At 38.5% G+C, this 18,441-nt stretch overlaps 2 protein-coding genes and 1 long non-coding RNA gene across 4 annotated transcripts; all 3 read right to left on the bottom strand.

Annotated features, from left to right (window-relative positions):
* Window positions 1-1,713: 1,713 nt before the first annotated feature.
* LOC113699593 (putative late blight resistance protein homolog R1A-3) lies at window positions 1,714-5,556 on the bottom strand. Its single transcript, XM_027219964.1, has one exon. It carries the CDS (start codon window positions 5,554-5,556, stop codon window positions 1,714-1,716), a length of 3,843 nt encoding a protein of 1,280 aa, XP_027075765.1.
* A 777-nt stretch (window positions 5,557-6,333) lies between these two features.
* LOC113698379 (uncharacterized) lies at window positions 6,334-10,196 on the bottom strand. 2 transcript variants are annotated; one of them, XR_011817952.1, is made up of 5 exons: window positions 9,948-10,196; window positions 9,414-9,807; window positions 9,108-9,153; window positions 7,105-7,181; window positions 6,334-7,028 (listed from the first exon to the last, which is right to left on the bottom strand). It is a non-coding gene; the product is annotated as an uncharacterized lncRNA (long non-coding RNA). The 2 variants fall into 2 exon arrangements; XR_003450188.2 differs by having other exon boundaries at window positions 9,414-10,195.
* A 3,398-nt stretch (window positions 10,197-13,594) lies between these two features.
* Window positions 13,595-15,487, bottom strand: LOC113699592 (putative late blight resistance protein homolog R1B-17). The gene has a single exon (XM_027219963.1). It carries the CDS (start codon window positions 15,485-15,487, stop codon window positions 13,595-13,597), a length of 1,893 nt encoding a protein of 630 aa, XP_027075764.1.
* Window positions 15,488-18,441: the final 2,954 nt, after the last annotated feature.

The following is an 18,441-nucleotide window of genomic DNA, read 5'->3' as shown; positions in this document are numbered from 1 at the left end:
TCCTTTGTGGTTCTTTAATCTTAAGGTTAAATCAGATACATGATGATATTGGGAGATGCTGATTAGGGTCAGAAAGTTGTTGATTTGGGAGATGCAAGAGGGATCTTTAGTGACTTCTCATTTTGCATGGTGGGATCGCAAATCCATCCATGTAATTCAATTAAAAACAACAGTTTGCTAGAATTTTGTCATTTTAATTCTAAATGGTAATTCATCAGGGAAAGATATCCACTATATAATAAATGTGCACAAGAATAGATTAATATCCCTAGTTTTTAAAAGAATAGAGACTTTTTTTTAGTGTGCACAAGAGCATGGTTAGCTTTAAAAGCCCAATTAATATCCCTAGTTTGACATAATACAGTATCCATGTCCAAATTTGTTGAAATTTTTACCTATCCCCAAAATAATTAAATTGGAACTTTTGTATTTAGGCTTGTATCTTGGGGATAATTAGTTATTCTTGATTTTTTTGGGGGGGGGGGGGTAATTTCTACTTTCTACACAGCATTAATGAGAAAGTTTTGATTTTTGTGTCTCATTTTGTTTCTTGGAATTTAAGTAAAGGTTTTTCGTTTTCTAGCATTTGACGGTATTAATGTGATGAATCTAACAAGTGGCAATGTGGCAGTGCACTCTGAAGTATGTGTTCAATTCGGTCCCTCTCGGTCTTCTTAACTTTGCTGATTGCCTGAATTTTGGCTTATTGCTTAAACAGCTGTGTTTTTCTGGTTCAATTCAAAGTTTCTGCTTTTGATATTTTATTTTATTACTTTGTTTTGGATATTTGCATGCAGAGGACACACTTTGGACGGGGGCATTCCTGGGGATTACATTGAGCCAGATGCTGCAGAAGTGCTAACTGAGGTCAGGAAACTTGTTAATGAAGGCCAATATGCAGAAGCTACTACGTACTTTAGATCTCACGGGACATACATATTTATTTACTGAAGAAATTTTAGTGTGGCCTCAAGTCCCTGTTGCAGTTTTAACAGTTCAATATGTTTTCAACATGGAAGGAGATCTTTGGCACTCTATAGCAGACTGGAATCAGTACACCTTTAATGCACCAGCTTGTTGATTCACTGTTCGAATATTTAGCACTTTAATGTCATGCTCAAGCTGGGGAATTATATTCCAATCTATGGTTTACATTAGTCTTAATGACAAAAAAGAAAAGGGGAAAGAGTGGTCAGGAAGGGGAAAGTAGAGAACTTTACTATCAGCTGGGTACTGAACTTCTGTTGCCATCCATTTTAGGACAGCATTCATTTTAGGTATGTCATAGATGCTGCTTAGAGTTCTGTTTAGATGTATGGCTGAGTGGTATTGAAGAGTATTGCAGCTATGATTACAAACATATCAAATATTCAATGACAAGAACATTAGGCACAGAGTAGGATAGATAATGTTGGACTAATCAGTTCTTGACTATTCTTGCCACTGCAATCATGAAATTGTAGAATCAAATTCATCAAGGCATTGGAAACTTAAAAAGTTGCTTTTAAGAAACATAAATAGTTTTACATATGAATTTGATTCAACAGATACAAATAGTAACGTAGTAGCATAACAAACCTAAAGAGTGGAATCCCAATCTGTTTTCTCTCTTTCAAATCTACCAATGCTGAAAAGACATGAATGATTCACCGCTTCAACATGCAACTGGGATGGAATTGATTCTCCCAAAGATCTAAGCACTCAAGAAAATGTTCAAATCTTGAAATTTTCTTGAATAAATATCTTTAGACACTCATTTCCCATATCCATCTGTTGTTCTTGAATTTGCTTAACCAAGCTTGCGGTAGACTTGTGACACCATTTGACCTCAATCACTTCAATAGTTGGAATATCCCCTAAACAAGAAGGGACATCTTCCAGCTTAGCGCAACCTTCCAAAACCAGTTTCTGAAGAGGGGGGAAATCATCACAAGAGGCTGTCCACCTGACAATGTCCAAGTATGCCAACTTCAAGAATCTGAGCTTAGGAAATGTCCCTTCTCCCATTTCCCATGTTTCCCCCACAAAGGCTCCACTTAATTTGAGCACTTCAAGATTCGGCAGCTCTGCAATTGCTGATATTTTATTCCATGGCAGTTTATTTTGTTCAAACCTTGTATGCAACCCCGGCGCATTAAGGAGTGAGAGTGTTAGTTTTCGTAGGTTTAGGGGGAATGCAAACTCAACTCTCTGAAAGCTAACCACTTTGAGTGATTCTAGTTGACTCAAAAAATCGAGCTTGATAATCCTGTCAAAACTCTCAGCAGAGTATCTTCTGCCCCCCACGCATTTTAGCCTGCGGATGCTTGGTAACTTTGTCAGTATCTTTTGGAAGATTTGAGGTGAGGGATCGACAGCAAGAGTAAAGGTTTCAAAATGATATATATCTTGGGAGACTTCAAGATCGTCAGATGAAAGACTAAAAGCAACTGGAGAAAGAATACCTTCCACGTACAGGTGCCTCAATTTCTTCATGCTTCGAATAGTATCAGGCAATCCAACATTTCCATCATATACTTTGATGATAAAAGTTTCTAACCTTGAGAGATTGGCTATTGATGATGGGATGGAATTTATATAACACTGAATGGTCAAGTATCTCAGATGAACAAGCAATACTACTTCCCTTGGAAAATAACTGCCAAGACAGAGTTTTCCCAAATCCAGCACTCTAAGAAGTTTAAACATCTTAAAACGGAATGAGTAAACACCATACAGTACAAACTTCCAATGATGATTGGAAAACCAGATCAAGGAGCGTAAATTGGGAAAAAATAGTCTCGAATCCTTCAATTCCTCTTCTGTAGCAGTGTATATAAAAAAACGATCTGTGTTGTATGATCCATTATAAGTAGAAAGCTCAGTATACCCAGGCAAAATCTGTAGAAATCTTTCTTCTTTGGCTTTTTCCACGCAAAACTCATGCACCAAATCATGAATTCGGCAAGCTTTGATCCCCCCTACAGATCTTTGTAGCGTAACCATAACTAAACTTCTAGTAATCAGATCCGTCAAGTAGCCATCTGCCACATCCTCTAAGTCACTTGGCTCAGTCTTCCGCACAAATCCTTCTGAGATCCATAACAACTTTAACTTTCTAACAGGAATGTCTTGGTCTTCCTGGAATGCACCAAGGTAGAGGAGGCATGGTTTCAAATAATCGGGCAAATGATTGTAACTCAGCTCCAGTGTCTTCATGCAGTGCTCGGTCTCAATAACTGAGCGAGAGCTCAGACTAGTTGCAACTTCTTCCCAGCAGTCTTCCTCAACATTTGAAAGAATTCCAGCAACAAGAATAACTGTGAGAGGTAGGCCCCTACAATTTTTTGCTATTTGCTTTCCAACTACTCTTAATGCTGGAGGACAAACTTCTTTGTCAAATATCTTTGTCTGCAGCAATGCCCAACTCTCTTCATCCGTAAGTTGCCGAAGATGGTGAGGCGTGCAATCTTCTTTGAATTGTGAAGACAAATTATGAAATCTACTGGTGAAAAGAATCCTGCTTCCATTGGCATCATCTGGCAATGATGGTTTCGACAAGTTCCATGGTTCAATGTCCCACACATCGTCCAAAATGATGAGATACCTGTTCCCCTTCAAACACTTGTAGAGCTTTTCTGCCAAATCATCTTCATTCATATTAAGATATTGGTCACACCTCCCAGAAGCTATACAACCAAGAATTTGAACCAACAAATTGTGCTTGCTATATACTTGAGAAACAATACACCAAGCACAAATATGAAAGTGGCCTAAAACTAAAGAATCACTGAAAACTTTGCTGGCTACTGCTGTCTTGCCAAGTCCAGGCATGCCCACAATCGAAACAATATCCAACAGCTTTGAACCCCTGGTAATTTTATCCATCATTGTTTTTACCTCATCATCAAGACCCACCAGAACATCATTCAATCCTAGGGTGTTGTGTTGTGATTTAATGCAAATAAAATTCTTCGTGACCCTCTGAGCTTCAATATCATGCCTTATGCTGTCATAGATTTCAAGAGCCTCAGTCTTCACAAGTTTGATATCTCCAGCAATAGTATCCAAACATTCAGGTTTATCCCCCACCACAACAGAGTCTATCACTAACTCTGCCTTATATGCAACCCCCATCACATGATTCCAAACATCTTGTAGTTTTTCATTTTGGTTGCGCTGCTCCACAACATTTTGTAGAAAAGATCTTAAGAATATTAGATCTTCTTGAACTGTGAGGATTTGATCCTTTGGAAGAGTAACTAAATCATGCTCAGAACATGCTAGTTCCTCAAGATTTTCTAGTAGGAAATCAATGGAGCCCAACTCATTGCTCCTTGGAAACCTAAATGGTGATGGTGACGTAACTGGATAAATTTGTGTAACTTCTCCCATAATAAACTCAAGCACTTTCAGCAAATGAAACAGCTCAAGATCTGTTTCCTTGGCCAAGCTTATTTTCATTTCATTCACAGAGAGTGAGAAAATCACGATTCCTGCATCACAGACCACAATTCTGATAAGATCCTTCAGTTCGTCATGTAGCTCATTGAACCTCTCTTGCTGCTGGCTAAGAAGGATGCTCAGGAATCTCACTCCCTGATGGAATTTTAGCATTTGATCCTTCACTGGAACCAGAAAACTATTATGTGATATTAGGTCCATAATGTAATCTAGGAGACAGACAATAAATTTAGCCACCAGATTCTTGTTCTCCTCAAGAGCTAAATTGTGTGATGATCTTGACAACTTTGAAGCAGTTAGGACATGGATATAAGTTTCTTTGACTTGGGGATCAACCGGATCAATCTTCTCGCGCAGCAGTTGAGAAATTTCAAATTGCATTTCATTGCAAACCTCTTCATCATCTCTCTCAAACCAAGATATAAAAATCAGGCGAGCAGCTTTGATAGCCACAACTTCAATGTGAATCAGCAGATCAATCAATTGCTCACCCTGAACGCCCTGCAGTATGACAAAGCAAATGAAACTCTTCAAGAACATTAGTTTCTCTTTAAGGGTATGTATTAGATAATGAAAAGCTTCACCAAATTCATGATCTCTGTAGAGAAGATACTCCAGATTCTCAGAGAGGGAATCAATGAAATCCGTAACTAGTCGTGCATCTCCCAGTGAGTAATGGCCCAACAAAATATTGGTCCATGATTCATTGATATCTTTCTCAAACAACAATTCGATATCTTCTCGGAATCCAATGAGCTCACCTTCAATGCCACTAAAATCTGATGCACCAGATTGCATATCTCTAAGATAAGCAGAGTGAAGATCGTGCTGTATCCTGGTAACCAGATCTTGCATTGTGAACAAAATAATGCTACGTCTCACTCTGTCAGACTTAGTATTAGCCTTCTCCTCCTGACCATGTTCCAAAACCATTCCATGATTCCTCCTCCTGCAATTTCTCATATACAGATCAAAAGTTTTCAATAATCCAACCTCCATCATCAGGTTCCTGATATCAGAAGAAAAATACTTGCTGAACGGATAGTCACACCATTCCAGATAATCCAAGGCAAGATCAAAGTAACTCGTAGTACTAATGAAGGGCATCTCCATTTTACTACTACTTTTCAATCTGATATCAGATTGCTATCTCTCTAGCTATTGAAAGACTTAGTTCCAGATCTATAACTTTCTCACAAGTCATAATTTAAAGCAGTCAAACACCAATAGTCAAATATTGCTGCCAAGACCTTCTCTTTTCTTTTCTTTTCTTTATCTATTCACCATTTTTTTCAAAATTTGGGAAGGGAACTTGGGTGACATTATTGTCAAGTCAACAAACACCAATTTCACTCTCCCTGTCTAGCGTCCTTGTTTAATTTCTTCATATGACATCATCTGCAGGCCATCATTTAATAGGTCGAACCCAAACTCAACGATTGCTAAAATCTGCCGTTCAATGAAAGATGAAGTCAATAATTGGAAACATAGCTAAAACATTATTGTGTTTAGACTTGCAGAATGCCTATTGCACTCTGCTCTTAACTTTTTCTCCTGACAAGAATGCTGTGTGAGTATATACCCCGGGAAATTGTTGGCCTTGTTATTCTATCTTATATCTTCATTGATCTTCAGAAACCAAACTGCTATTATTCGGTGCAGGTATTATGTATTGACCATGTAAGCTTTTGACTTTTTGAGTTTTTTTTAATGAAAGATGCTGTAGTCAATTCTTCTAACTGCGTTCTTCCGGATTGGCTACCATCTCAAAAGATTTGATTTGAATAGTTGTGAGTTGACTGACTATACTAATATAAACTCATTGAGGAGATGAGTCTATTATCTAAGCATTCTACGGAATTTTAATACATAATATCCGAAAAACTTGGGTAGATGAACAAGACACGGATTCAAACTCATATTCACTATAAACAAAAATACAATTTGTCCATCATTGAGAACATATTTAATACAAACAAAAAATCTAAATTTTATCCTTCTTATCCCACTCAGATCTTCATCACGTACTGCAAGTTAATTACTGAGAGAAAAATATACTATCCAATTCAATTTGGTGCATGATTTTTTTCCTTTAGAGCAAAACAATGCAGTCTAAACATTTTACACTTGATTACAATAGTAATTTTGCATTTGATTAAGAGCAAATGGAATTCGTATTGCTGCTCTTTCGAAGTCTGAGCTACCAGCAACACTTGATCCCCTTCCAAATGAGATTGTAGAAGGCTTCATTGATGGCTACTTGTGAATGGTGCAAAAGAAAAGGTTTTAAACACAACTTATAAGATGATGAGCAAGCTAGTGAGCTACGATGCTGGAAGGAAGAGACTATCTGTCAAGAACAAGATCAATCAGGGAGAGCATGAAGTTTCAATAGCTGATGAAGCCTCCGGCGAGTGACTGATCCATCCAGTTGAAATATTCTATTCAAGAACCTTGCCAGCATCAGAAATACTTCCCTAGTTGAGGGATCCGTTCCAGGCCAGTAATGCAAGAAGGCTATCAAGCCATCCATGCGTGCTCCAGCAGTCTGTGGTTTTATTTTGGTTGTCCTCCTGTGCAGTACCCTGCTGCATTAGGTACTTGAATTAATGAAAGGAACTAGTAGAAGAAAAAAGAAATATAGAATTGGAGCATTTATACCTGACAATTAACAGGCAAAAACTTTGCAGTACAGTTCCAATATCTGTTTGAAAGTCAGATGCTCTTTCTTGGAGGACCTGCAAAAGGAAATCTAAGATTTATGCGTATGCTGCTTTTCAGCTTTGCGGGGCAATGGAACAAAAAAGAAAAGCCAGGATATAGAACAGAAAAAAAAAAAAATCAACAATAACCTTTCAATTCAAGGAGACTAAGCATCACGAGGGGGGAGGGGAAAAGGTGAGGACTTGAGAATTGAACTAGAGACCTGATTATCTGTTTAATTTTCCTACCAGCAGAGCTGGCTAGAGGGTAAAACCACAAAGCACACAATAAATTTGACCACCTTCTCTTGGGTTTGGTCAGCAAAAGATAGGACCCTTGGGGAGCTTCCAAATGTCTTTCATATGGAAAAGAACATATGTAGACTACGAAACATGAAGTAGGTGAAATGATCCTCAATTAGAGGCTAGTAATAACATGAAGGAACACCTGAACAGATGACTGTCATTATCTTTTTTAAACTTTTTAAGCGATAAAGAATAAAAATGTATTAACAACAAAATGATCAAACCACTTTGGCAGTTCCAGTTTAGCAACAAAATGTATTTCTTGCTTTGGGCATCAACCCTCTATACAGATAATTACTGTCAGACTATCTACCAGGCAGCCTTCCACTCCATGTACTCCCTCGTCCCTCTCAAAGACCAACTTTTGGAGAGAGAGAGAGAGTAGATGCTGCAAAAACATCTTTAACAACCATTCCTAGAAAAGCAGAAGTTGCATGGATGATGCACGACCAGTTAGCAGCAACTTATAATCAATGGTGATTGCTTTCTTTAGTATTAGAAAATGACTTGTGCAAACATATTAATGGCTTGCAGGAATCATGATAGTAGCATCATGGCATGATTGAATGCTTGTGCCGCTTTGGGGCATCAATTGCCATAGCAATTTGCAAAGACCTTTTAGCTTCTTGTCTCTTCCTTAAACCTCAAATGTCCCATTCCAACAAGTAATATATTAACAGGACATTTGTTGAGGATATTAAATTGGTATTCCTGCTTTCGCTAGCTTTCATCTTCCCTTAGCTGGCAGTTGATCTACGAGCCAGAAGCTGGCATATTCTTCTCTTCCATCTATTTTTTTTTCCTTTCATTTTCTTTTTCTTCACTTCCCTCTGAGATCAGAAAATTCACCAGAATCGTTCCCAGGATTCACAATAGCTGTGATTAACTAGAAGTACAGAAATTAAATCAAACCTATCTTGTTTCTTAATGATGTTGAAACTTTAACTTTGGTTACATAATTTGTCAACAAACTGAAAGTGGCCATTATCTACGTTTCTCTCTCTCTCTCTCTCTCACAAAAACTGCAGAAGCCAAATATTGATTTTAAATCAGATTGAGTCTGATAAACTCAAAGCACGTTTTCAATGCAAATAGGAAGCCAGACTGCACAAGTTGGATAGAAAACAAAGTAACAGTCTAAAATGCTAAAACTAAATTTTGGTAATGATTCCTTTCGTCAAGTTCAAATTCCCTTCCTCCAGAAACTTTCAGCATCTAACTTCATCAGCTAGAAATCTGTTTCTTTAGCTTCTTTATGCATATCAAGGTGTCAGAAGCACAATATCAGGGCTAATGGCCAAGTCTAAAGCACAACTAGTTTACAAAGTTTAGGACATTCTACAGGAACAAAGCATAACAAAACTCTTCAAAAACAAGCAGGAGCAAACTCATATACCTAGATGGCAAAAATGAAAAAAAAGAAAAGAAAAGAAAAAAGAGGAGTAAAAACCAGAAAAATTAAAATCCTCATGCTTACCAACCTCTGAGTAGTTAATACACATATTCTACACAACATGACCACAATAGCATACCGAATTATTGGCAATTCAAAAAAAAGAAAAGGAAAAAGAAAGTGTCGGGTCATTCCGCTATTTGATTTCAGAAAAGAAAATTAGTACTCTCGCTAAAATACAGAACAGGAATAGAAAAGTGTACCTGGCATGTATGCTTGTGCTCAGCTGGTTGAAAGGATCACACAAATCTGTAGCCATATTGAAGAAAATTTCAGAAATTGGGACGATGGATCATAAAAATTATGAAATATTGAAGGAACTAAGAACATCAGAATAGTATATAGAAATAAATCTAGTTGATAGACAATGTTGAATTCATATATGCATGTCTAATCAAATCAAATAATTAATTGGAAATCTCCAGAAATTGCGTTGAGAAGCACGAAAAGTTATAGCATTGAACTGATTGAACATATACAAATAGAACATCAAAGAAAATATATCTAACCTAATAAGTGGAACCACACTCTGCTTTTGCAAAATGTGATGAGAGGAGATCGACTCTCTTTCTGAGTCGGCACTTAGCAGAAAACGTGGACCATCACCAATTCCGTGCAGCAGCAACAATCTTTAGATCCTTATTTCCCATATCCATCTGCTCTTGCCAAATTTGCTTCACAGAATTTACTGCAGACTCAGGACACCATATTACCTCAATCATGTCAAGAGTGAGGGCTTCCCCTAAACAAGAAGGGACCTCTTCCAGCCATTTACACATAGTCAAAACCAATTTCTCAAGACAAAATTATCAGAAGAGGCGGCCGACCAGCGAAAGTCCAACTGTGACAATTTCAAGAATCGGAGGTTTTGGAACTCCCCTTCTTGCATTTCCCACTTTTCCCCTGCAAAGGTGATAGGGTATAATTTGTTGATAGTTTTATTATTAATTTTTCCTTCTATTTCTGACAAATATTGTGTTAATTACGGATATCTACTTATATTTGGCTTGTGGCCTTAATTTCAGGGATGGAACAGAAACTACCAAGCTTGAGGGTCTTTTTGGAGAAAGTTGAGACTTCAAGCAAGTCACAGGCCAGGGCCACAGTGCTGAAAAGAGCTGGACTCCCGTTCCTTTGTTTTCTGGTTGACCAAGAAGATTACAACCAGAGACTTCGGCAAGAGAGAACTTGAAGGCTTGGGCCTTTGACTTTGGTAGGGACCACGGAGGAAAGGAGAAGGGCTTTGATCCTTTGGTTCTTAAGAGGAAAGCAACGTAGAAAGCCAGAGGAACAAAGTAGAAATTTGTGGGCTTGTGCCAATTGGTGGGACCACTGAATACCTTTCCTTTGGCTTTAATTAGGGAAAAAACGTACCGAGGACGGACGGCTTTAGATTTTAGCTCCTGAGTTTAGTTTTCTTTTTTTTTCTTTCTTTTTCTTGACTCGCCTGTGACACACGTCAGGTGTTCGATAATATTTCCCAACGGAAAAAACACCTCTTATTCCTTGCTTCCTAATAAAAACCGCTATGCCTTTGCAATTTATTAATTCGTGTGATGATTTAATTATGCGGCGTGACTAAGTCTTCTATCTAGTCAAGGGTCAACTCGACGGCGCAGTCCCGAAAATCTGTGAGATCTAATTAGTTTTCGCGTGTTCCTTTATCTATTAATATTTGCATGTTGTCTGATTTAATTTTCATGAGATTATTTTATTAATTGGATGTCAAGGGCCCGATGTTCAATGTGATATATTAATCTCATGCCAATTTAGTCAATTAAATCCGTAATTGTTTGATTGATTAATATTAGTGGCAACTGGTGTGTTTGCACATTAGGGGAGTGTGCAATCTAATTTAAATAACCCTCGTAGCGTGTTATTGATTTGGGCTAGATTTTTCTGGTTATTAATGCAATTGGAAAATTAATTCCTACGGTCGTACCTAGGAGTACTTTTCTGGTTAGGGGTGACTAATGGTCGTACCTTGGTCACCTATAAATTAAGGAAAAATTGGTCATTAGAGTTTCTCGATGGCTATAACTAGTCTATTAATGAATTAAGTGAACCTCTCTTGCATCAATGATCGGATAAATGGACTGTGCTTGAGTAGTTATATCCTTGGCTAGAATTTATTTATTCCTGATTAAATTCCTGCTATATTTGTGCTAGTGATTTATTCATTTTTAATTAAATTGTTTAATTATTTTTAGTTTCATTCCTGTGAAATCCCCCCTTATCAATTGGACTTTAAAAAGAGACAGATATCTCCAGTCCCTGAGGAGACGACCCTACTTGCCACTGTCTACTATTTAGTAATTTTTGTCAATTAATTAATTCTGGTATATCAGATTAAGCAAACTCTTCGGGAACAGGATGAATCAAGTAACCCATTGCACACCTAGAGTCCCTACTCCAGTACTAGGGCTGCAAACGAATCGAGCCGCTCGCGAGCCGCTCGAGTCGAACTCGAGATTAATCGAGCTCGAGTCGAGCTCGAGCCAGCTCGAGTCAACCTCGAGCTCGAACTCGAGCTCAAAATATTAAACTCGTTAGCTCGCGAGCCGGCTCGCGAGTTTGAGTATATATATTTATATATTTTTTTATTTTTATTTAATAATAAAATTACGTATATTATATATAAATATATTTTAATTTTTTATTTTCATAGTGAAATTACGTATATATCCTTAATATTTTATTATTTATTCAGAAAAAAATATTAGGTTTGTTTGGATTGCTTCATATTTTCTCAATTTTATTTGCTTACATCATCTTTACAATTTCCAATACACCTTTTTATCTTCCCAATATCTTTTTATCTCACATACATCACATCACAAAAAGTGCTACAGTAAAAATATCCCAAATAATCCCAAATAACTTACAATCCAAACAGACGCATTATTTTTTTAATTTTTTTTAAAAATAAAATTATTTTTTTTTATTTTTTTCGAGCTCGAGCTTGATAAAATTTAGTCGAGGCTCGGCTCGATTAGCTCAAAACTCGACTCGGCTCGGCTCGTTTGCAGCCCTATCCAGTACCTAGGATTAATTATTGATTGCTCTTAGTGGTAACTAGGTTCTATATTTATTATTATTATTGCACAGGTTTGGCACCTGTCAATTTTTGGCGCCGTTGCCGGGGACTGGCGTTATTATTTGTTTCTTTTTAAATTCATTTTTTGTCCTAATTTTCTGGTATTTTTTCTAGTGTATGCCGTGATCCTCTCGTACAGGTAATTTGGTTTTTGACCCTGAGGTAGAGAAGACTGCGCGTAGGACAAGAAAAGAGACCAGACAGCTCCGAGAGGAGCACTCCAGTGCTACATCTCAGAGACCTGAGCCAGAAGCTGAACCAACAAATTCATTTGGTAACACTTCGAGTGACTCAGAGCAAGAAGAAATCCCCATGGCTAACGCACGAACATTAAGGGAGTTGGCTGCTCCTGATTTAACTCAGCAGCCTTTATGCATTACTTTCCCGAGCTTGAGTGATAACACTTCATTTGAATTGAAATCAGGTCTAATTCATCTTTTACCTTCTTTTCATGGCTTACCAGGTGAGGAGCCGTATAAGCATCTGCAAGAGTTTGATGTCGTGTGCAATAGTATGAAACTCCCGGGAATTACAAAAGAGCAGATAAAAATGAGGGCGTTTCTCTTCTCTTTGAAAGATTCTGCGAAGGACTGGCTGTACTACCTGTCACCAGGTAGCATCACCACGTGGGACCAATTGAAGAAAAAAATTTTGGATAAATATTTCCCTGCGTCCAGGGCTGCAAGCCTAAGGAAAGAAATCTGCGGGATCAAGCAACATCCAGGGGAGTCACTCTACGAGTATTGGGAACGGTTCAAGAAATTGTTGCATAAGTGTCCCCAGCACCAGATAAGTGAGCAGTTGCTCATTCAGTATTTTTATGAGGGGCTCTTATTCAGAGATAGGAGCATAATTGATGCTACAAGTGGAGGGGCACTGGTGAACAAAATCCATCGGGAAGCACGGGAGTTGATAGAGGGGATGGCAGAGAATTCACAACAATTCGGTACGAGAGAGGATGTCCCAATACGCAAGGTGAACGAGATAGAGACACCATCTGTGCAGCAGCAGCTAGCTGAGTTGACCGCGTTTGTTAGACAACAGGCTGTGAGAAATGCATCACAAGCCAGGGTGTGCGGAATTTGCACTGGTATGGGTCATTCTGCAGACATGTGCCCAATGATTCAAGAAGAAACTGTAGAACAGGTGAACATGGCTGACCACGCGCCCGCGCCAAGGAAGCAGTACGACCCTTACTCAAACACCTACAACCCCGGGTAGAGAGATCATCCCAACCTCAGTTATGGAGGGAATAGGCAACCCAACTTTACACCGAATAGGCAGTCTAACTTTGTGCCAAATAAGCCACCGGGGTACCAGCAGCAATTCCAATCCCGACCGCCTCCGGCCCCAAGCTCTGGTTCATCTTTGGAAGAGATGATGAAACAAATTATGACAACCATGGCGCAAAATCAGCAAAGGACGGAGGCAACCATTATGCAAAATCAGCAAAGGACGGACTCCGAAATGCAGGATCTAAGGAATTAGATAAGTCATAACCTAATTTAAGGACTTCAAGGTTGGGCAGCTTTCCAATTGCTGAAATTTTACTCCATGGCTGACGATTATTTGAGAGAGTCAACTTTCTCAAATTCAATGGGAATTCAAACTCATATCTTTAAAACTGCTCATCTTAAGTGATTCTAATCGACTTAAGTGGTCCAGCACGAGAATCCCATCATGTACTCTGTCAGGGACATCCACGCATTTTAGCCTGCAGATGCTCGGAAACTTTGTCAGTATCTTTTGCAAGCTTTGAGGAGAGGAATTAATTGCAAGGGTTAAAGTGTCTAAATGTTCTAAATCTGGTGAGCCTTCAAGATTGTCGATGCGAAATTGGAAACCAGTTTCAAAGGGTCCAGATACGACAAGATGCCTCAATGGTTTAATGGTCCAGATAGTGTTTGGTAACAAAAAGCAACTTCCAACGGGTTCTATGACAAATGTTTCTAATCTTGAGAGCTTGGCTATTGCAGATGGGATACCAGCTTTACCGTCCAATCTAATGTTCAAGTACCTCAAGTGAACAAAGAATACTACTACTTCCTCTGAAAAATATCTACCAAAAACCAAATTGTAACCCAAATCCAACACTCTAATAAGTTTAGGTGATAGAAGTTTGAACCAAATTTCACCCAATTCCGCTTCCTCATAACCATCATCAAAGAAGAGCAAAGAACGCAAATTGGGGAAAAATAGCATTGACTTTTTGAGTCCCTGACTCGTAGTAGGGTAAATAGCTAGTCGGTGGGGGTTACACTGTCCAATAAAAGTAAGAAGGTCATCCCCATGTGAAATCTGTAGAAAACTTTCTTCTCTTGCTTTTGCCACACAAAACTCATGTACCAAATCATGAACTCGGCAAACTTTGATCCCACCTAAAGATCTTTGTTTGGTAGCCATAACTAAACTTCTCCCAATCAAATCCATCAAATAGTTATCCGCCACATCCTCTAAACTCTTTCCTTCAGTTTTTTGGACGAATCCTTCAGCCATCCAAAGCCATGACAACTTTCTGACAGGAATGTCTTTATCTTCTTGAGATGCACCAAAATAAATAAGGCATGGTTTCAAATAATCTGGTAAATAATTGTAACTGTGCTCAATTGTCTTCATGCAGTGCTCATCGTCAGCAAAAATGCTAGACCTTAGATGTCTTGCAACTTCTTCCCAGCAATCTTGCTCAGTAGTAGCGAGAATTCCAGCAACGAGGACAATTGTGAGAGGTAGGCCCTTGCAGTCTTTTGCTACGTGCTGTACAACTTCCCTTAATGTTGGAGGACAATCTTCTTTGGCAAATAGCTTCTTCTGCAGCAATTCAAAACTCTCCTTATCAGTAAGTGGGCGATGACGGTGGGGCAGGCTATCAGGTTTAATTTGCAGAGACAAATTCTGAAATCTGCTAGTTAAGAGTATCCTGCTTCCATTGCAGTCATCTGGCAACGAGTGTTTCAACAAATTCCATCCTTCAATGTCCCAAACATCATCCAAAACAATGACATACCTCATCCCTTTCAAATGCTGGTACAACATTTGAGCCAAATCATCTTCATTCATCTCGTGGTATTGGTTAGAACTGTTAGAATCGATAACACGCAAAATCTGCAGTAACAAATTGTGCTTGCTATATACTTGAGAAACAGTACACCAAACACAAATATGGAAGTGGAACTTTATTGAAGGATAACCGAAGACATTATTGGCTAAAGTTGTCTTACCAAGCCCAGGCATACCCACGATGGCAACAACATCGAACCAGCTTGATCCTCTCGTAAGTCTATCAATTATACTTTCTACCTCATCATTGAGACCTACCAAAGCTTCATTAAATGATGGAGCAGTAACTTGTGATGGCATGTGAATGGTAGTCTTGGTTAGCCTCGTAGTTTCACCATCAAATCTTATGCTATCATAGATCTCTTCAGCCTCTATTTTCATAAGCTTGATATCTCTAGCAAGTAGCAACAGCATCCAGACAATGTTCATGTTGATCACCAACCAATGCAGAGTCAACTTGTAGTTCTACACTGTAAGCAACCTTCATGACACGACTCCAAAGAGCTTGGAGTTTTTCATTTCATTTGCGCTGCTCTACAACATTTCCTAGAAAAGATTGATAGGTCATAATTTGTTGTTAAATTTATAATTATTCTCCCCCTGATTTTAGCCAAATATTATTTTAATTGTCGAATTCTACTTATATTTGGTATTTTGTGCTTATTTCAGGAGAAAGAATGAAAAGTGCTTAAAATCAAATTTCAGAGAACTTCTTGATGAGTAGGTGTGCCCACGCCTAACTCCAGCCTTCTTGGCCGGACCTTCGGGATTATGTGCACGTGGAAAGCTTCCTAGAATGAGTGGAATAGCGGGCTTCAAACCAGGAAATCACAAGACTCGTGGGTCGCAGAGGTGTAGAGGATAAAAACTCTCATCCTACAAAGCTTCAAGGACTTGGAAGCTTACCTTTCTTTTCGGCGGCCAATAGAAACAAAGCCAGAATCACGTATGAATTAGACTAGCTTGAGTTTCCTTTTTCTAGCGGTCAGACGTCTTCTTTTTCGGGGGACAATTCCTATCTTTTTATTCTTACTTCTTAGCCGGCTTTTGGGGAGAGGAAAAGAAAACGATGAAAAAGCTTCGGTCAACCTTTTCTCAATTGCTTTGCACGGCTTGTTCTCCATTAATGGAGAACTAAGTTCTTATTTCTAGTCAATGGACAACTGAAGATTTAGTTCAACAATAACTGTGAGATCTAAATTATTTTAATTATTTCCTTCATTTATTGGTATTTGTATGTTTTCTGCTTTAAATTGTTGTTATAGCTATCGTGTATGATTGAATAGATGCGCAATATTTAATTATTCACGTAGGCTATTTGCTAGTTAGGGGTAATTGAATCCGTAATTGTTCGTTATCTCTATCTCAGTAGCAACTGGCGTAATTGGGTTTGTGTCAGAAAAATATACGATCTAATTTAAACAAACCCTCGTAGCGTGTTTGTTAGTTAGGATTGGGCCTTTCTAATTATTAATACAATTTACAAATTAAATCCTACGGTCATACCTAAGGTTGTTTTTGGGTTAGAGAAATAGTTAACGGTCGTACATTGACTATCGAGAAATTAAGGAAAGGTTGGTTGTTTATCGCGTGAATGACAACTATAACTAATCTATTAATAAATGTGGAATTATCTGTGAATCGATGATCAGTACATGAACCATTTCTGAAGTGTACCCTTGGCTAGAGTTTCTCCAATAATTATTTCTTTTATTTATTTTCTGCATTTAATTTATTTAGTTAGCATTTAATACCAAAATCCCCCATTAATCTTGATTTGAAAAGAAACAAAATATCTTGCTAGTCCCTGAGGAGACGACCCTGCTTACCACTATCTACTAGTTAGGGAATTTAGTTAAATAATTAATTCAGGTATATCGGATTAAACAAACTTTTCGGGAACAGGGTGAATCAAGTAACCCATTGCACACCTAGAGTCCCTGCTCCAGTACTCGAATTGATTATTGACTGAACTCTAGAAGAAACGAATTATCCCCAGTCCCTGTGGATTCGACCCTACTCACCGCTATATACCAAATTTATATTTTTCTCGAGTAGGTATTTATTATTGCACAGGCTCGACCCCTGTCAAAGATCTTAAGAAGACAAGATCTTCTAGGATTGTGCGTATTTGATCGTTTGGGAAAGCAATTGAAGCAGCTGTAGAGCTTGCTAGTTCCTTGAGAGTTTCTAGAAGAGAATCAAGAGAGCCGAGTTCATTAGTCCTAGGGAAAGTAAGTGATGATGATGATGGTGCTGAATAAATGTGTCCAACTTCAGCAATGATCAACTTGAGCACTTCGAGCAAATGAGAAAGTGCCAGATCTGTTTCCATGTGCAAGCCTTCTTTCATTTCGTTCACAGAAAGGGAGAAAATCGCAATACCTGCATCAGAGACCACAACTCCAATTAGATCCTTCATCTCATCATTTAGCTCATCGAACTTCTCCTGCTGCCCGCTAAGAAAGATAATCAGAAATCTTAGTCCCTGGTGGAGTTTTAACATTTGATCCTTCACTGGAACTAGGAAACTTGTATAAGATTCTAATAGCTCCATAAGACTCTGCAGGAGATGATCAATAAATTCAGCCACAAGATGCTTATTCTCCTTCATAGCGAAAGTGTAGGACGATCATGATAACTTGGAAGCTGTCAAGACATTGATATAAATTTCTCGGACCTGGGGGTCAACCGGATCAATCTTCTTGTGTATCAGTTCAGAAACTTCAGGTTTCATCTCATTGTGCACTTGTTCATTATTTATCTGAAACCAATATCTACACATCAGGCTTGCAGCATTGACAGCCACATCTTCAACGTGGACCAACAGATCTTTTGATTCCTGAACCCCAACATCTCGAAGTGTCGCAAAACGAATGAAACTCTTGACGAACATTAGCTTCTCTTCAAGAATTTTCAGTACAATTCTCTGAGTTTCATCAACTTCATCTTCTTCGTAGCAAAGATACCTCAGATTCTCTGAATGGAATCAATGAAATCCACAACTAGTTGTGAATCTCCCAGTGAGTAGTAGAGCAACAAACTGGTGATGTTGAATTCCTCAATATCTATTTCAGAAAAACACCTCATATTTTCCGCAATTTTAGCGAGCTCAGAATCGATGACACTAAGATCTGAAGCACCAGATTGATTGTATCTAACAATAGCAGAGTGAAGTCCTAGCGGTATCACCATAACTAGATCTTGAATCTTGTATGAAATACTGCTAAGTCTCAAACTGTCAGACTTAGCATCATCCCTGTTCTCCTTATCATATCCAGTGTTTTGAAAACCGGACCGGACCGGCCGGTTCGACCGGTTGAACCGCGAACCGGCCATGGCTCCGGTCCGGTTCACTGCCAGGTTTGACTTTGTCAAGAAAC

This window comes from Coffea arabica, chromosome 7c (genome assembly GCF_036785885.1).
Source record: "Coffea arabica cultivar ET-39 chromosome 7c, Coffea Arabica ET-39 HiFi, whole genome shotgun sequence".
Taxonomy (NCBI): Eukaryota; Viridiplantae; Streptophyta; class Magnoliopsida; order Gentianales; family Rubiaceae; genus Coffea; species Coffea arabica.
The sequence above is the reverse complement of the archived record's forward strand: the minus strand, read 5'-3'. Positions and strand labels throughout refer to the sequence as shown.